Source organism: Schistocerca cancellata, chromosome 3, assembly GCF_023864275.1.
Source record: "Schistocerca cancellata isolate TAMUIC-IGC-003103 chromosome 3, iqSchCanc2.1, whole genome shotgun sequence".
NCBI lineage: Eukaryota > Metazoa > Arthropoda > Insecta > Orthoptera > Acrididae > Schistocerca > Schistocerca cancellata.
Window position 1 is genome coordinate 851,389,922 of NC_064628.1, and position 20,945 is coordinate 851,410,866.

Sequence of the window (20,945 nt, forward strand, 5' to 3'; positions counted from 1 at the left end):
GATGCTTATGTACATGTCACCTGTCAGAACCATGTCAAGATGTATCAGGGGTCCCATATCACTTGAACTGCACACACACCACACAATTACAGAGCCTCCGCCAGCTTGAACAGTCCCCTGCTGACGTGTAGGGTCCATGGATTCATGAGGTTGTCTCCATACCTGTACACGTCCGTCTGCACGATACAATTTGAAATGGTACTCGTTTCCAGTCATCAACAGTTCAATGTCAGTGTTGGTGGGCCCAGGCGAGGTGTAAAGCTTGCAGTCACCAAGGGTACACGAGTGGGCCTTCAGTTCTGAAAGCCTATACTGATGATATTTCGTTGAATGATTCGCATGCTTACGTTCGTTGATGGCACAGCCCTGAAATCTGCAGCAGTTTGCGGAAGGATCGCCCTTCTGCCACATTGAATGATTATCTTCAGTTGTCCTTGGTCCCAATCTTGCAGGATCTTTTTCCGATCGCAGCACTGTCGGAGATTTTATATTTCACTGGATTCCTGATATTCACAGTACACTCGTGATATGGTCGTATGGGCAAATCCCCACTTCATCGCTACCTCAGTGGCGCTGAGTCCCATCATTCGTGTGGCAACTATAACACCACGTTCAAACCCACTTAAATCTTGATAACCTGCTGGAGTAGCAGCAGTAACCGATCTAACAACTGCGCCAGACACTTCTTGTCTTACTATAGCCGTTGCCGACTGGAGCACCGTATTCTGTCTGTTTACATATCTCTGTATGAATACACATGCCTATACGAGTTTCTTTGGCGCTTCAGTGTACATATGTCAAAGTGTTACCAGTAATCAAAACTGTGCGCCACTCTACAAGAGAAAGGGAAATAAATACCCAAAAACTGGACAAAATCGGTGAATCAGATGGTACAATCACTACTATGCGGCAAATTAGGTGGTTTCAGGCACTTGCAGACACTGTCTTACTATCAAGTCGCTTTGGAATAGTATCACAGCAAACAACTACTCCATCAGACTCGGTAGTACGATTATGTGCTCTGTAATACCGAGAAATTGCGGAGGCTGATCCAGATACCAATGTAAATGGGTGCATTTGAACTGTGAGGCTTGTCGCAAAGCGTATCTTCAAAGCTTCAGGCTCTTGGTTTCCGTCACTTCTCTGCAGACTGGTTTAAGGACAGTTCTCACTGGTCGTCACATTATGCCCTGTCAAAACATTTTGCAGTGCATTTGCAGTGTTTCGTAAAGAAATGGTCTGAAATCTTCAGACACTATAAGTTGTTTGTCTAAATAAGCGTTCCTGGCAGGCCTATTTATTTTTAAGTAGATCTCTGAATTATGGTGTGAAACAGTTTTGCAGGCTTCAGTGGTCAATATTTATATGGTTTCACTAGCAAGCCCCAGCACAAATAAGGCACTTGAACTATTAAAAACAAAATACAAGACGTAAACAAAGCCTATAAACCTTGAAGGAAAAGGTATTGAGGGAGATACGACTTCCGCACAAAAATTTGCACTGGGCTAACAATGAAACTTAACCTTAAACAAACCAGTTTTTCACGCGATGTCACTGCTGCTCGTAGCATTGAGTTTCTCCTAGTAAATATGGGTGCAAGTAAATGTAACAAATAAAAAAATGATGTTTTGACTTTCTAGAATATAAAATGAAGATTCCGCTTCCTCGAGCTCCTTGTATAGCTTGTAAAAATCCCTATCTAAACTACATAATGATATTTTTCGGACCTCACTTTTTTGAGTTGTTTTGCACTTGTGCACATACGTGCTACCCCTGAAAGTTGAAAACCATTCAGTCCAATAAATGTCATTTTCGTACAAATGTGGACGTAAATATCCACATATATATGCTATCACTGAGTACGTGCACTTCGCGCGTAAATAAAATCGAAAATCATCTTGCGAAGATAGCGATTCCAGCGAAAAAACAGTTGACCATAGGCATGCGAGTTCAGATCACATGACTTGACTTGATTTGAAACCTTGAAGTGTAGTGACGTGATTGACAGCATGAAACTGTGGACAAGGCTTGACGTGAAGACCAGTGTGCATTGGTCTTTATTCCAGGTATCAAACAAACTGTTATGATGTTTGAGAAAGGTCTATGTCAGATTCACGGTACCTACGAAGGGAATCTGGCTATACTAATGTTATGACATTCTAAATGCACAGGGCGCTTTGCTGATAAACCTACACAGTCCTACAGCGTCCCGAGATGACGTGACCGGACTGGCAATGTGTGTTGACAACTCAAAACCTGCTTACTCCAGAGATATTTCTGCTTTCTGACTGACAGCCGGCAATCTTTGTCAGTGGAAATATTTGTATATCTTGCGTCTTGTTTGGTGGTTGTGTATGTGAACTCTGGATGGCGCGAATGTTTGTTTACATGATTTCGCGGTGTTACAAGCAAAATTGTGTCAAAAGATTTATGAAAAATGATTAGGAAAGCGAAAACATTATTTTGTGTGTCAGCCAAAGTGGTTGTTCACCCAATATAAAAATTTTCCCTTTCACAGTCTTGGATCAGAATGGATGTATATCCAGAAGCCGAAACCGAAACGACATTAGATTTGAAAAATTTTACGTGCCGAAGTGAAGAAACAAAACAAAGTGTTATCCATCAAATTGACAAGGAATCTTCGAGCAAACTTTGCTCAGCACAGGTACATATTGTTCCGTTTTGTGTTCTGTTGGTTGTTTCAGACTTGCGCATACAAATTGTTTCCAATTTCAGGTAGTTTTAAATTTGGCAGTTGCTGTTAAAGAACTTGTTGAAAATAGTTTGGACGCTGGTGCACGCAATATAGACGTATTTTTGAAAGACTATGGAAGTGATACAATAGAAGTCTGTGATGATGGATCGGGCGTCGTTGAAAGAGATTTTCAGGCTTTGAGTAAGTATGAAGTTCGCAAAGAAAAATTTCCAAAATTATCTTTATTGTATAGATAAGACAGCGCAAAGAGTTATAGTATGACGAAAGTTATCTTGTTTATTGCTTTGGGGGAGGGACCAAACAGCATCACCGCGGCTTTACTGATCTTTGCGTTATGGAAAAAAATGTATGTGACGTTGAGGAAGCCACAGCAAACCAGTGTACAGTGCAATTCTTCATAATGAAAGGCATTAAAGAGCCACAGGGGATGTGTGAATGTGAGAATTCACTGGATTAACCGAAACCTTGGCTACCTCTTCACAAACTCACAAATTAACTGTTACATATGACCTAAACTAAACCTTGTGAAACGCTACACGTCAGTATGCTTTTATAATGTACATTCAAAAAAATAATACAGTGTTGTCAGTGTTCCATTCTCTTTTTGCTTTCACATTTACAATGCCACAGCATGGTGGTATGAAAATGACTTATACTATTGGTAGGTTCAGTTGATCCATTTCACCCTATCCCTTCTATCATCATCATCATCCATTTACATGAAGGAGTTGTTACAACAACTAATACGAATATTAATAAAGTCAGGTACAAAAGTGTGCAGATGAGTTCTTGGCAGGTGTTTAGTTTGCTGATGCCTCCAAACACCAAATTTCTGTTGAGGGAACAAAACTTTCAGGAACACACAATCCATTCGCTGTGTTTCTTCTGTAATGGGCGTTTTAGTTAACTATAGTAAATTGTGTTTAATGCTCATACAGTTCTAAACCCATTAAATATTGGAAGGTTCCAAGTAGTTTAAAGGAATCAGTAATTTTTATTCCAGCTTTTTGTGTTGTCATACCAGAAATCTCTTTGGTTTTAATTGATACAGTTCTTAAAGGGAATGGGTAATCCTTACTGCTTAACAGGTATGGAAATTAGAAGAGAATCAGCAATGTTACTGTTGTGTGTTTGCACCAGCCATAACACTTTCCTTCTGTGAATGTTGTTCTTGGGTACAGAATAAGATAGTTCCATGTTATAAGCAACTGGAGATTGCCCTGACTACTGTCAGATGATAGGAAACTGAGTACAGCTAGTGTACTGTTAGGGCTACAAGTGCTGGTGGTACCAACGGTACCTCAAGTACTATCATCTCCTGTGGATATTATCTCCTCTATGGGAAGTACAGAATCTATCAACATTTGTTCACTTGACTTAGTGGTATGACATTGGTAGGTCTACATCAAGAGTGTTCAGACAAGCTAGTACAGTGGGCTGCAAACCCCTCGCAGTGACAACAGAAGGGCCGTAAGCACAAAAAAATTACCATATACATAATTAGTTCACACCATATGTTTCAAAAATATTCATTTTATGTAATAAATTTAGTTACAACAGTATATTCTTGTAGGAGCAATATTTACACAATTTAATTTCAAAAAAATACTCCATTGATTTCACAATTACTTTTATGTGTGGCTCAATTTTTGTAGTAGACAAGTACAAAATTGACGCATCATTTGGCAGGCAGTTCCTTTTTTTAATTTTATTTTTTATTTTTTTACAATTCATTATGGAAATACATTGTTCGCATTCATCCAATGAAGCAAGCGCATTTTAATGCGTTAGCTACCATAACTTTGATTGTTTCCAGTGACACAAAGACAGAGACTCAACAGATTTGCTTCGTAATACAAGAAGAGTCAAAGAAATAGAAAAGAATGAATGGTGAGGGGCAGGCTGCCATCGTATTAATGTTTGTGAATCCCTGATCTAGGGGCTCTGAACAAGGGAGACAGGAATCAGACAGAAATAAGTGTATTATACGCAGCCTTTAAGCAACAAGTTCTATGTCCTATCTTCCACTGAAGAAACTGAGTCAGTGAGACTTGTTGGGAAACATGCTGTCTCCTATGCTAAGAGTAAGCAAACACAAAAGGGTAGGGGACTAGAAATCACTGGCAGTTCAAATATCTGATAAATAATGGTACTCCTTAGGAAAATGGCGGCAGGAGACAGGAAGGTTCAGCATGTGCGTTCAGAGTATATGCCTGGAGACCACATTCAGAATGTTGAAGATGCAGTTCCAGCAGCTACTGAAGGACCAAACAATGTCTGTCATTTGGGCTCTGAGGTCATACTTGAATCATTCCAGTGACCGACAGAGAAAGTTGGGAACATCAGCTTTGCTCACTGAATTTCAATGAACCTCAGAATCTACATAGCATGGTCCCCAGAACAGTGTCACCGTAATTGCCGTCTGTGTCACGTCTGCTCTGCAGCAAGCTACGTTAATTTAAGTATTAACTGTATTTTTCTTACTTGTCACTTATTCTTCCATGTGTTTTTGCTTTTAGGAAGCTTTAATTGTCAAGTGCTAGTAATAGTGTTCCATAGATTTCGTGTTTGTTCTGAATACAGTCAGAGAGAGTCCCTTTAGTCAGCCATAGTGCCAGTAGTGCTAAGGTTTGTTTTGAATACAGTCCAGAGACAGGTAGTGCTATTTTCATTGTTTTCTACAAGAAGTGTCTAGTAACCACAGTTTAGTCAACTATCAGCTGCCTTTAGTGAATTAGCAGTCTAATTAAAAGTTGATTAACTCTCTACAGTAAATTGATTTCTTAGGATGGATAGTCTGGTGCGTCGCATGGTACACCCCAGGTGTTACATGCTTCACCCACTGTCCCTGCTGTCGAGACATCTTCGCGGGTACCGGGCGCGGTTGGGCCACCCTCTCCGCAAGGGGAGTGGCGGGTTCAGTGGCATTCGCGGCGCACAAGGCAGAGGGTCAATGTGGAGGCTGGCCGTGTGGCATCGCCCGCTCTGTCTGTGAGTGGACATGTGGCCACTCCTTCAGCAAGTTCCGAGCAGACACACGGTGGGAGGGGTTTATTAATGATTGGGAGCTCCAACGTTTGGCGGGTGATGGAGCCCCTTAGGGAAATCGCGGAAAGGTCGGGGAAGAAGGCCAGTGTTCACTCTGTCTGCTTGCCGGGGGGTCTCATCCGAGATGTGGAGGAGGCCCTGCCGGTGGCGATAGAGAGCACTGGGTGTACCCGACTGCAAATTGTTGCTCACATCGGCACCAATGACTCCTGCCATCTGGGTTCAGAGGTCATCCTCAGTTCATACAGGCGGTTGGCAGAGTTGGTGAAGGTGGAAGGCCTTGCTCGCGGGGTGGAATCTGAGCTAACTATTTGTAGTATCGTTCCCAGAACTGATTGTGGTCCTCTGGTTTGGAGCCGAGTGGAAGGCTTAAACCAGAGGCTCAGACGATTGTGCGGAGATCTGGGGTGCAAATTTCTCGACCTCCGCTATCGGGTGGAGAAATGTAGGGTCCCCCTGAATAGGTCAGGCATGCACTACACGCAGGAAGCGGCTACAAGGGTAGCGGAGTACGTGTGAAGTGCACATTTGGGATTTTTAGATTAGAGAATTCCCTCCCTAGGCCCGACAAGACGCCTCCTGAGACGCGGCAAGGTAGGAGTAGGCAAAATGCAACAGCGAATAACAATATTAATGTGCTAATAGTAAACTGCAGGAGCGTCTATAGAAAGGTCCCAGAACTGCTCTCATTAATATACGGTCACAATGCCCACGTAGTACTAGGGACAGAAAGTTGGCTGAAACCAGATGTAAACAGTAATGAAATTCTAAACTCAGATTGGAATGTATACTGCAGAGACAGGCTGGACAGTGAAGGGGGAGGCATGTTTATAGCGATAAGAAGTGCAATAGTATCGAAGGAAATTGACGGAGATCTGAAATGTGAAATAATTTGGGTGAAGGTCATGGTTAAAGCAGGTTCAGACATGGTAATTGGATGTCTCTATAGGCCCCCTGGCTCAGCAGCTGTTGTGGCTGAGCACCTGAAGGATAATTTGGAAAATATTTCGAGTAGATTTCCCCACCATGTTATAGTTCTGGGTGGAGATTTGAATTTGCCGGATATAGACAGGGAGACTCAATCGTTCATAACGGGTGGCAGGGACAAAGAATCCAGTGAAATTTTTTTTAAATGCTTTATCTGAAAACTACCTTGAGCAGTTAATCAGAGAACCGTCTCGTGGCGATAACATATTAGACCTTCTGGTGACAAACTGACCCAAACTATTTGAAACAGTTAACACAGAACAGGGAATCAGCAATCATAAAGCGGTTACTGCATCAATAATTTCAGCCGTAAATAGAAATATTAAAAAAGGTAGGAAGATTTTTCTGTTTAGCAAAAGTGACAAAAAGCAGATTTCAGAGTACCTGATGGCTCAGCACAAAAGTTTTGTCTCATGTACAGATAGTGTTGAGGATCAGTGGACAAAGTTCAAAATCATCTTACAATATGCGTTAGATGAGTATGTGCCAAGCAAGATCGTAAGAGATGGAAAAGAGCCACCGTGGTAAAACAACCGAGTTAGAAAACTGCTGCAGAAGCAAAGGGAACTTTACAGCAAACATAAACATAGCCAAAGCCTTGCGGACAAACGAAAATTACGCGAAGCGAAATGTAGTGTGAGGAGGGCTATGCGAGAGGCGTTCAATGAATTCGAAAGTAAAGTTCTATGTACTGACTTGGCAGAAAATCCTAAGAAATTTTGGTCTTATGTCAAAGCGGTAGGTGGATCAAAACAAAATGTCCAGACACTATGACCAAAATGGTACTGAAACGGAGGATGACAGACTAAAGGCCGAAATATGAAATGTCTTTTTCCAAAGCCGTTTCACAGAGGAAGACTGCACTGTAGTTCCTTCTCTAGATTGTTACACAGATGACAAAATGGTAGATATCGAAATAGACGACAGGGGGATAGAGAAACAATTAAAATCGCTCAAAAGAGGAAAGGCCGCTGGACCTGATGGTATACCAGTTCGATTTTACACAAAGTACGGGAAGGAACTTGCCCCCATTCTTGCAGCGGTGTACTATAGGTCTCTAGAAGAGCGTAGCATTCCAAAGGATTGGAAAAGGGCACAGGTCATCCCCGTTTTCAAGAAGGGACGTCGAACAGATGTGCAGAACTATAGACCTAAACCTCTAACGTCGATCAGTTGTAGAATTTTGGAACACGTATTATGTTCGAGTATAATGACTTTTCTGAAGACTAGAAATCTACTCTGTAGGAATCAGCGTGGGTTTCGAAATAGACAATCATGTGAAACCTAGCTCGCGCTATTCGTCCACGAGACTCAGAGGGCCATAGAGACGGGTTCCCAGGTAGATGCCGTGTTTCTTGACTTCTGCAAGGCGTTTGATACAGTTCCCCACAGTCGTTTAATGACCAAAGTAAGAGCATATGGACTACCAGACCAATTGTGTGATTGGATTGAAGAGTTCCTAGATAACAGAGTGCAACATGTCATTCTCAATGAAGAGAAGTCTTCCGAAGTAAGAGTGATTTCAGGTGTGCCGCAGGGGAGTGTCGTAGGACCGTTGCTATTCACAGTATACATAAATGACCTTGTGGATGACATCGGAAGTTCACTGAGGCTTTTTGTGGATGATGCTGTGGTATATCGAGAGATTGTAACAATGGAAAATTGTACTGAAATGCAGGAGGATCTGCAGCGAATTGACGCACGGTGCAGGGAATGGCAATTGAATCTCAATGTAGACAAGTGTAATGTGCTGCGAATACATAGAAAGAAAGATCCCTTATCATTTAGCTACAATATAGCAGGTCAGCAACTGGAAGCAGTAAATCAATAAATTATCTGGGAGTACGCATTAGGAGTGATTTAAAATGGAATGATCATATATAGTTGATCGTCAGTAAAGCAGATGCCAGACTGAGATTCATTGGAAAAATCCTAAGGAAATGCAATCCGAAAACAAAGGAAGTAGGTTACAGTACGCTTGTTCGCCCACTACTTGAATACTGCTCAGCGGTGTGGGATCCGTACCAGATAGGGTTGATAGAAGAGATAGAGAAGATCCAACGGAGAGCAGCTTGCTTCATTACAGGATCATTTAGTAATCACGAAAGCGTTACGGAGATGATAGATAAACTCCAGTGGAAGACTCTGCAGGATAGACACTCAGTAGCTCGGTACAGGCTTTTGTTGAAGTTTCGAGAACATACCTTCACCGAGGAGTCAAGCAGTATATTGCTCCCTCTTATGTATATCTTGGGAAGAGACCATGAGGATAAAATCAGAGAGATTAGAGCCCACACTGAGGCATACCGACAACCCTTCTTTCCACGAACAGTACGAGACTGGAATAGAAGGGAGAACCGATAGAGGTACTCAAGGTACCCTCCGCCACACACTGTCAGGTGGCTTGCGGAGTATGGATGTAGATGTAGATTGTGACCCTCTGATTTTGAGTCAGCTAGAAGATTTGAACCAGATATTTGGAAGGTTCTGTGACAAGGTACCATAGATTGCAACTTGCTAGATTTGCCCTTTAGGGCTGATAACTGTAGGGCCCCCTTTAATAGGCTGCTTACCCATTTAGCTGTGTGCAGGGCATACACAAGTTTTTATAGATTAGTTCTCTCTCCATCTAGTCCATATAATGATAGCTGTAGGGGACCCTGAAGTAGCAGTATAAAATCAGAAGAAATGTTTCACACAGCTGAGAGTATTAAAATCCTAGTGCTCAACTACTGAAGCATTGCCAGAGTATCAAGCACTCCTGAAAAGCACTGCAATGTACATAAAGCTGGTTAAACCCTGAACTTCATAGCAGTGAGATTTTTGTTGAAAATTTAAGTGTATATTTAAAGTAAAGGCTAATGGCAAATGGGCTTGGTGTATTTGTCAAAGTAAATAAAAAGCTCAAATTCACCAAGATAGAAATTAAAGCTGAATGTGAATTTGTTTGGATAAGGATTACTATCAAGGATGGGCATGAACTTATAATTGTATTTTTCTATTGATTGCTAAACTCAGCCTCAGATGTAACCAAAACTTGAGAAGAAAACTTCAGTTCACAAGTACGTATGTTCCCCAATCAGACTTTCATTGTTGGAATAGATTTTAATCAACAATAAACTGGGATATTTACAGTTTTGTAAGTGAGGGTGTGACAAGACACCCTTCAAAACAATATTAAATCTATAGGCTACTCTGTAAACTACCAAGAACAGATAGTTTGGAAACCCACTTATGATGTGATAGAAATATATTGGATCCAGTTGCTACAAATACCCGACGTCTTTGAGAATGTCCACAATGAAAATGGTGTCGGTGACCATGGAGCATCTGAAGCTACAGTGATTAGCAAAATGCAAAGGGCAGCTGAAATAAGTAATATTATCATATCCTGACAAGGAACTTACAGCATTTAACACAGGGCAGGAGGCTGTAGAAAGAAAGTTGGCTCAAGCTTAGAAAAATTATTGACCACCCACTGGAACAGTGTGTGTGTGTGTGTGTGTGTGTGTGTGTGTGTGTGTGTGTGTGTGTGTAAATGTGCTATAGATAGAGATATACTAATTGAAATGCGGTTGGCTGTCAAGAGGACAATGTGTGAAGTCTTCAAGGACTATCGTACTAGAATATTAGCAAAAGATCTCTTTAAGAACCTATAGAAATTCTAGTAATATGGAAAAGCTTTTGGTAGCCCCAAAGTTAGTGTCCACACAGTCATGGGTGACACAGGAACTGCAATTGAAGAGAGCAAAACAAAGGCAGGAATGCTGTGCCTCATTTTCAAATGCTCCTTTAAAAAGGTAGGCCAGGAGTTTTGCCCCAGTTTAATTCTTGCTCTGTTACAAAGATAAATGAAGTAGATATTAGTATAAGTGCTATTGAGAAACATTTGAAATTGCTAAAATTGACCAAAGCTTCAGGACCGAATGGAAGCACTATCAGATTCTACACGGAATTCCTGGGAAAGTTGACACCCTCTTTTTAACTATAATGTACCATAGATCATGCGAACAAAAAAACTGTGCCCCATAGTTGGGAGAAAGCACAAGTCACACTCACCGATAAGAAGGTTAGCAGAAATGATCCACAAAACTACCATTCAGTTTCTTTGACACCAATCTAGGTATTGAGTGAAATTTGTGACTTGATAGCAAGGATGCAGCCTGTTACTTTGAATAGATTGTCATCAACAGGAGCTTCAGTTGTGCCAGAGGGAAATGTGTTGGGACCTTGCTGTTTGTATTGTATATTAATGACCTTGCAGATAATGTTAACAGTAGCCAAAGCTGTACAAATACTGAGTCAGATCTTGATGAGATTTCAAGATGTTTTGATTTAAAACTTGCTTCAAATGTACAGAAATGTACTGTTCTACTGCAGAGCGACACATTTTATTACACAGAAAATAGGGGTGCACTGTAATCACCTGATAGTTCGTGTCTCCAGTGCATGTCAGGTCATCATAAATTGTAGAAACACCAAGAGAATAATGCGGATAGTCCAGGATCAAGGAAATCTGTCAATCTATAGAACAGCAATAAAAAATGTAGGCCAGTTGGAATGCAGTAAACAGTCAAGTCACAAAAGAATGGTGTAACCCGGTAGAGATTTTAGCGTAACAGTGTCTTGAAGCCACCTGGAAGCCATATTTTATCTCTGGTTTGATGCCAACAGACAGACCCATATGATGTCAGCTGAATGAGTCATTAATAGCAGGCATCGTAGGGTATCAACGGTGCTGTCAGATGACAGAGATGTAACACCTCTGCCTCCCTTTAATCGGTGTGTAAGGCAGGAAGTGTCCTTGTCGGAATCATTACCACCGTAAAGGAGAGGATAGATGTGGATAGGTGATCCACCTAATGGTTTGCTGTTGATCTCTGTGTCTGGTGTCACTGCGTCCTCTGCTTGTGATGCTGGAGTTGGCTGGAGCTGCTGATTCAGTCTCTGTGCCCCTGCTGGAAGTGGCAGTGCTGTAGGAGGGAAAGGGTCCAATTTCACAATGAATCAGCTCTAGTAGCACTTAAGCTTGTGACTGTGGCTTTAATGGAAGTTGTATTCAGCTGGCCCTGGGGATAGTGGTGGTTGGCCTGAGGTAGAAGCTGCTAAGTGTGGGTGCAGCTTGTTGGCGTGTTCTACTAGCAGGCACCATTGACGTCAACTGTGAATGTTTGGTGTCCCCAGGCGGCACTGATGACACCTGGTATCCATCCTGGGCCCTCCCAAAGTTTGAGTTCAAACCTCTGTGCCCAGTGAGTAGCAAGTGCAATGTTTGGACTGGTGTACGTGTGTTGTAGGCCCCAGGAGGCCTCAGAGGGTTCACTGTCAGTGGCCTTGCATCAGTTCTGCCCGTGTTCATCCCTGTATCAGTGTGGTCCTGTAGGAGAGCAGCAGCTGTGTCAGGACCTTGGTCTTGCATGTTACTGATGGCATCTTCTGCAACTGCACCTTAAAGGTGTAGACAAACTGCCTGGCTTCACCATTGGAGGCTTGGTGGAATGACACTGTTGTCTGGTGCATTATGCTGTTCCAAGAGCAGATATCCTTAAACCTAATGGATGAAAATTGAGGGCCAGTGTCTGTAAAAATTGTTTCTTGGCTTCCCTTGAGGTCAGAAATATTCTGCAAGGTGCTTATTGTCTCCCTTGCTTTGGGATTTGATATTCAGACTATGTAAAGAAACTTGGAAAATTAATCTGTGACAATGAGCCACATATCTCTGAGGAAAGGGCCAGTGATGTCCACATGGAGGCACTACCAAGGCTGCTGCAACCTAGGCCAGGTTTGGAACCCTTGAGGTGCTTCTGACTGGCTCGATGTCAGCTCTCACAGAGCAAGCTGTGCTATCGATGTCCTACTTGTTGTTGGGCCTTAGGAATGCCAGTTTATGAGTGTCCTCGTGTGTCTTATCTCCCAGTGGTCAGTGTGCAGTATGTTTACTTCTCACTGACACAGAAGCAGTGGGATGAGCACCTTGCAGCTGTTGTCATCTGATTTCAGCATCAGTACTCATTGTACCTTGTGGATCATGTCTTATAGGGAAAGGTCTGTCCAGATTTCTGGGAGAGAGAGGGGTGGGCAGTGGACAAACTTATTAAATGTATTTCATAATGTGTTTGAGGATAAGATCCTCAGCTGTATTCTTCCCAATTACAGATGCAGTTACAGAAAACTCTTGTAAACAGTTTTCTAAGATGCCACCTATTTGAAAGCACAGTGTTTCCTGAAATTCAAATGTGGGATCTGGTCCCATAATAGTCCTGAAAGGGCATCTGCATTAGCATGTTGTGCTCTTGGGTGACAATGAATTAAGTAATTGTAATTGCTGAGGAAGAGGTCCCAGAATTGCAGGCGTTACATGGTTTTTGTGAAAGGCAGTCCTTAGGAGTGAACAAGGAAATTAATGGCTTATGGTCTGCTATGAGGTAAAATACTGTGCCATAAAGAAATGTATGGAATTTTCAGATACCAAATATTATCGCTAGTGTGCTGGTTTTTTTTTTTTTTCCCCCTATGAGTGATTGATCCGGGGTAATGTAGTCATTTTAGATGTGTGTGCAATGGGTTGTTCATGCCTATAATCACTGTGTGAAAAAACTATGTCTCTGATGCCATGTTGTGAAACAGCAGTGGGAAAAATAAGGCATTTTGAGGGGACATGTGTCACCTGACAAGGAACAAACGGTAGATAATGTTTTAGCTTGTGAAAAGCCTCCTGGCACCGATATGTCCATTCACATTTTTCACTGTTCTTGTGTAGATTCTTAAGGATTTTTTCTGATCTGGGCAGCACTTGCTATAACTTTGGCATGATAATTTATTGTATTTTGATGAGAAAAGACTGAAGGCATTTTAACTTTGAAAGAACTCATTATTATTATTATTATTATTGTTGTTATTTTGGCTTCCACATGTTGCTGAGTAGGTTGAAATCCTTTACAACTCTATAAGTGGCATAATTACTCTTCTTGCTGTTCAAAGAATTCACACCTGTTTAGGTTGTACTTTATTCCATTTTGTTGTAATGTCTGGAACAGTAGATGTAAATTCACAAAATGTTGCTATCTTGTAATGCGTCTTACTAATACATCATCCAAATAATTGATTTCATTTGGAATATCTTATATCAACTGCTCCAAAAATTGTTAGAAAATTACTGGCACACTAGCAATTCTGAAAAGTGATTTATTGTTTCTGTAGAATCCAAGTGGAATGTTGATGACCATGAAATGGTGAGACTGTTTGTTTAGTGGCAATTGTAAATAAGCTTTGGATAGATCAGTTTTGAGAAGTATTATCCATCTGACAGTCTTGATATGAGCTCTTACGACCTTTGAATGAGATACACATCAATCTCTAATTGTGCCATTATAATTAATTTAAAGTCACTACAAACATCTAGGGAGCCATATGGTTTTTGTAAAATTGCCAGTGGTGTTTCCCATTAATTAGATGTGACTGGTGTGAGGACATCTTGTTGCACCAGGCAATGTAATATGGACTTGAGGTCATCTCGCTATGCATCTGGCACTGGTCAAGCTCTAAAGTAGTGAGGTGCTACAGAAGACTGTAGCTGAATGTGAGCTACATAATTATTTGCATGCCCTAAGTCTGGTGGAAAAAAGTCTGAAAATTCAGTGTGTATGTCAGGATCATCAGATGGTACAACTGCTGATACAATGTTGATGCCAGCTGCTATTTTAAAACCAAAAGCCAAATTTCTTTGTGCCTGATGTGATGGTACAATTAAGAAAACAATTGGATGGGTGACTTCGTACAATGCTGTTACTATGCCTGTATCGTGCAAAATTGTGAGGTGCTTGGTGTGGGATTTTAATCTTTGTTATGTTGGCTGAGGAGATGAAGAACCAGTGTGAGCATAGTTTTCTTCATTTATAATAGAACCATGCAAACAGGTATTAACAAGAAATTTTATTAATTGGTTGTTGGTCATTAGTGGGAGAAAAAACTTTTGTGGTTGCTCTGTGAAAGAGTTCAGCTGTAATGTGTTCATGCTGCTGTGGTCTTGTCATTGCATTGCAGTGCTACCTTTGCAAACTTCTGCCACATGCCCTTTACATCACTGTACACGGCACATTTCCTTACAAGGACTCTGAGTGTGGATACATTTAACAAAACAATCCGAGCACCCTTACACTGCTTCCTGTCATTGGTATTGTGAGGGTGGGTGTAGAGGGACTGCAGTGAGATTGTGGGCCAAATATGTGCTGCTGTGGGCTTTGTCCCTAAATCAGAATTAAGCTGCACTGTATGAGATATTTTAAATGGTTTTTACAGGGGATAATGCTGCTTTCGTCAACTTAGTACTGTGCTGCATTTGAGCTTTCAGAAGTTTTTGCTGTTGTTAACACTACTTCGAGAGTAAGATTTCTTAATTTCAGTGTCTGTGCACAAGCTATTTTATCACATGCATACAGAATTATGACACTACGCACCAGTAATTCAGCGTAGGATTGTTTGCCATTTTCATTTTTAACAAAAACTGATGCTTACAATTCAGCCCTTTGACATCAGCTGCCCATGCTGGATATTACTAATGTTACTGCTTATGGCAAAGAAAACATATGAGCCTAGCTGCTACAACTTTTGTTTGCTGCTTGTAATGCTTGCAGAGAGAATGATGGATTTAGGCAAACCGAAACTACTCAGTTTAATTTGGAGGACATAATTTCTGAAGAAGAAATAACATTTGGGAGTGAGGAGAAAGCAGAGAAGCGACATTGGTTATGCTACTCTGCTGACACTTGTGATATAAGTCATAGCAATTGTCTTCTGAATGAAATTGTGCAAATGGTGGCAGCAGATGCTGTTCTAGTTGGTGAGTTGATGTGGTGTAAATTGTTGCTACTGTTAAAGAAATTTTTGTCTTCTGCTGGTGCTGCAGTTGATGTTGCAGCTGTTGCTTTTGTAGTTCTGCTTGTTGTGTCTGCTGCTGCATTTCAAGTTGCAGCTGTTGCTGCTACAATTTTATGAATTCTGAATCCATGGTCACTTAGCTTGGTCTGTTGTTCTCACATACACATGAAGTTAAGGGTCCTCATCACCATTATTGCATCCACTACCATGCAACACACTTTATTACACAGAAAATATGGACACATGGCAATGACTTGATAATTTACAATTTCTGTCCACAACAGGTCATAGTAAATTGTAGGACACACCAAGAGAACAATCCAGATAATCTGAGGTCTTGCAGATTTGTCAATAACGTGTAGAACAGCAGTTCAAAATGTAGTCTAGTTGAAATGCAATAAACAGCCAATTCATGGAAGTATGATGTAAGTGAGGTAAAGACTTTAGCACAGGATGATTTGAAGAGTCTTGCAGCCTGATAGCTGGGCCTTTCCTGTGGCTTGACATCAGCATGGGACTTGGCTGGTGCCTTTCACCAGCAGCTGGAAGAGTTATTGATAGAGGACATGTCAGGGTACCGACATTTCTGCCGGGTCACAGAGATGTAGCAGTATTGTTCTCATCACAAAATTTTAAAACAAATGTAGTATTCTGTGATTAAAATATCAAAATGTCAATAATGGAATTGGTCAATTCATATAAATAACTGTGTGTAACAATTCACAGGAATATGAAACTGAACATTAATATAGTCTCAATCTTAGGCAAAGTAGGTGACAGACCTCAGTTCATTGGTAGGTTTCTAGGAAAATGCAGTCAGTTAACAATGGAGATTGTTTGCAAAACACATGTGGTTACACCTCATGGAATATTTCTGAAGTACGTAGGGCCCATACCAAATATACCAACAGAGTTGGGTATCATAAATGGTCACAGGTTTGTTTGACCCACAAGAGAGCATCATGGAGGTGCTGAAAAGAATTGAAATTACGTGTGCTTGGAGATGGACTCAAACTATTCTGGGAAAGTGTACTTAAAACATTTCAAGAGCTAACTTTAGGTGAGGAATCTAGGAATATACTACAACCCCTACAAGTACTTTGCGTGACTGTGAAGATAAGATTAGACTAAGGTAAAAGTATTTGAGCTATTTTTCATAGTATTATATTTGTTGGCTTTGACAGCTCACAATCAGACTGTCACATTTCAAACTAATCTAAACTTTGAACCACACTACAAACCTGTCTTTGACCATAGTCTTCATACCAGAAAGTAGTAAAAAACTTCGAATAAGTTAAGGAAAACTTGCATTGCCAATTAATTGGCCTTATGGTGTATGTACACTAGCAAATAAACTTTCACAATTCATTAACAGAAGCTACCTCTGCAAGTTCTTTGATGTCCTTCACTCCTAAGAAGTCAACTTCCATAGGTTTTGTCAAGTTGCAGAAATAGTTTCCGCAAGGTAGTGAGAACAGGTTCTTTCATCTTGCTGCAAGTACTTGCCAGTCTCTGTACGTTTTTCTCAGAGTTCCAGATGTTTTATATGTTCAGTACCAGTATAAAAATGTCAGTGTTGAAAAGGAAAATGGCACAAAGACAGGAGACACACCCCCCCCCCCCCAAAAAAAAAAAAAAAAAAAAAAAAAAAGGAATGTAAAATTGGACCCGAAAACACAATTGGCCTTTGCCATCCAAGGAAGTATAAAATGAATTTACAGATTTAGCTGATTTTAAATGGTAGTGTAACATTTCCCGTGCCACAGACATGCTCTCTGCATTATGTGCTGATGGAGGCTTTTGTTATGGCTGTACTGCATGGCAAATGCTGGTGCCTGCACTGATGATATGAAATAGTTACCACTCGATCTTTCTCAAACTGTTAGGTGAAAAAATGTGGTTTTTGAACATCTTACAGTCTGATAGCTTCACTCGATAAAGAACTGAATTACTTTATGTTATCCATCATATGTGCTGTGCTGCATCAGATTGAGTAAAACATTACACACAATTTTAAAAAGTTTGCAGACATAGAAACACCTTGCTTAAACTTAACGTATGGTTGATTTTAGCTCAGGTGTTGCAGGGAATGAAGTGTAGGTAAGATATCAGAAATTCATTTAAAATTGAGAGCAGAACTATAGCTTGCTTTGTTCTCAATGTATCGAGTTTTATATTTGATGGATGGTGACGTCAATGCGCCTATTCATGACCTTGCACATTTTGAATCATGGGATCATAACAATCGTCATACCTCATAAACTATTCAAGATATTGAAACAAGTTTTTTTTGCAAATGATAGCACACAGTGAGGCACATATGATGTATGTTTCATATGTGAAATTTTTTTATTCGCCGAGATATGAAAGCAATGAGAGGTCAGTGGCTCAGGACAATACGAATATCTATAGCACTGTAGGAAAATCAAAGTGGTACTGTGTCTATTGTAGGCTTTGTACCATTTCCTTTAGGTTTGTCCAGAGGAAGGAAACTAGTAGTTTTAATTAGATTCTTGGGCCTGGTCAAGCTTTTCCATGATGCCATAACATAATCAAGCCATAGATACAATAGCCCAAAATATGATTTGCTGTATTGTATTTTAATTGCTTCCAGCATAACATCTCTTGCTGGAACAATAGGCTCCATGAATGTTTTTAGCATTTACAGACTTAATTGTTGCACAAAGAATGTGCAAACATAACAAAGCTCCACGTTGTGTACTAAAAGCAAAGTACCTCAATTGTTAAGTCCATCTTTTGTGCACAAAGAGCCAAGTAATGAGGATTGTGTCAAGTGTCATACCACGTAGATGACTTCATGTACTATAGAATGTAACTGGAAATGTTAGGTTCTTAATTCACTCAGTTCGATTCTGATGCTGCAGTGATTTGTTAATTGTAGTTTGCATGACTGCTGGTTTATCTCCTTCATTGTCTGCTGTTCATATTAGCAGTATGTCACACTTCTCCTAAACAGGGTGGCACATAGGTTGAGGCACTCAAATATTTTCAACAGGAGCAAAACTCAAATCCTTGTCCAGCTACTCGGATCCAGGCTTTCTGCAGTTTCTTTGAATGTCTAAATGCTGATGCTGGAATGGTTCCTCTGGCAATGCTGTGGTCAGTTTCCTTCCCAATTACCTTTTGATCTGAACTTGTGCTCTGTTGTGTGATGAGCTTGTCATTTATGGGATGTTTAAACACTAATGTTCTTACCTTCCAAATGACACTGAAGTTCAAACTTACCATTTTCTGTGAGAGCTGGTCTTGGGTCACAGTTCTTCTTCCGCCAAGTGATCATAATTGTGTGCATACATAAATTGTGTGATGTCCCTTCACATCCAGTGTCACATCGCTGTCTTTGTCATCATTGTTCCAGATCTGGCAGCTGCCACAGCTTTATCCTACCTGCAATGGTATGAAATGTAGATAAGCATATTGCCATCCTATGATGTATCACTCTTAACAAACCTCTGTAACGGCATTATACCTTCTACAAGTGTTGACCACCAATTTTGCAGAAAACTGTACGAAAATTTTATGGAAGAATATCACATCCCTTGGTGTGTTTTTGTCAGTAGGTAGTTGTGTGTAATTTAAATATTACAGGATCAGGAGCTGACCTAATGTTGAAATGTATAAGTTGGTGCTAGCAATTGGTTCTCATTTGAAGATGAACTTTTTGTAAGGTTTCATACAGTTTCTTTCTAAATTCTGTTCCAGTTGCCATAGTGAGTGTCTGTATCTTGTGTTTAGTAGCTGCTTAAACTGTTAAACAATTAGCTTCTGATTGGACCTGAGTTAAAATGAGACTGCTTGGACTTGTGCACATCATCTGTAGCCTGCACTTCCCTCTGTCACGCGTGTGTTCGGTAAAGCAAAATCACGGTTTTTGTCCAATTCTTGCAGAGAAGTACAGAGGTTTCACCTAGACTTATCTCATTTAGCAAGCGTTATGGACACTGTTATTTCAGTTACATCATCATTTGTGATATTATGAGAACACTCGCTCATAGTACCAATATGTTGTAGTTTTTTATTTCAGAATAGGAGGTTCTTAAACAGTGTTGAAATAAGAACTTCACATTAATTACAATGTGAAATTGAACAGTGCTAAAATATTGTGATTATTTATGTAGAGAAACATCAGAGCTCATCACTGTGTTGATTTTGAGGACCCCCTCAAAACTTAAGACTTCATGGTATGAAGGGCTCATGTATCTCTTATAGGTATTAGGATAACAACAAGTTTCACCTCTGTGCCTGTCATTGCCTAATAGATCTTCATTTTGTGAAATTCTTGTGCAGTGCAGGAACAGATGATGATGTGCTAATGGCTTCAGGTCTTTCATTACGTTATTTGGTAAAACATAAACACAATGCTTATTGCAGTGGATGTAGAAATCTTCCCAATTGTAGTATAGTTCATTTAAGAATACTGCTAAAATCTGTAACCTATGCATGTATGCATGCTGCGGATAAGTCTTATGGTATTTTGCATGCCTGTGAGGATGATGTCCTCACCCTGATTTACAAGGGAAAGCCAGAAAGTAGACACACTTTTGCAATTTCTCACCACAGGTCTTTGTAACACTGCTAGAATCCAGGGTTGAAGTGTTGTTGTCTGCAACAATTCTATATAATGTGTCACTCTTAGTCCTGCGTCAGTCATTGTATTCTTATAGACCGTGAAACAAGGCAGTTCCATTGTTGATCTGCACCAAGGAGGAAATGAGGGCAACCATTCGCTTTTTGGTTGCGGAAGGTGTTGAAACAGTGGAAATTATTCATCAAATGTGGGTGCAGTATGATGACAGCTGTTTATCATGAAGCAAGATCTGCAAATGGAAGAGTGCTTCAAACAGAGAAGAACTTCTCTATGTGATGAGGAAAGATTGGGCAGGCCAGCTTGGGACAATTTGGAAGTCATTGGAAGTATGTTGAAGGGATGAATCACAGTGACAAAATTGCCAGTACTTCACATATCAGTCATGGGTTAGTGTATTCCGTCTTAGGCAACAGACTAAATTTTTGGGAAGTGCATGAAAGATGGGTACTGAAAGAATTGTCGGCACAGTGTAGGGCGCAAAGGATGGATATCTCTCATAAACATTTGGCCCGTTATCATCTGGAAGGAGATGGATTTTTTACAACTAATTGTTGCTGTAGATAAAACATGGTGCACCATCACGAACTGGAAAGTAAGGCTGTGAGCATGGTTTGGAATCACCTATCATCAGCAGAAGTTAAGAAATTGAAAGGTCAACCAGCAGCTGTGCTATGCATTATGCTAACACTATTCTGGGATATGGAAGAT

The 20,945-nt window shown here is 40.6% G+C and overlaps 1 protein-coding gene across 1 annotated transcript in view; it reads left to right on the top strand.

Annotated features, from left to right (window-relative positions):
• Positions 1-2,345: 2,345 nt before the first annotated feature.
• The window catches only part of LOC126175907 (mismatch repair endonuclease PMS2), a 163,848-nt gene continuing 145,248 nt past the window's right edge, over positions 2,346-20,945 (top strand). Inside the window, exons 1-2 of the mRNA XM_049922973.1 lie at positions 2,346-2,665; positions 2,737-2,896. Coding sequence (XP_049778930.1) covers positions 2,531-2,665; positions 2,737-2,896 — 295 coding nt within the window. The 5' untranslated portion in view covers positions 2,346-2,530. The remainder of the gene's footprint in view (positions 2,666-2,736; positions 2,897-20,945) is intronic.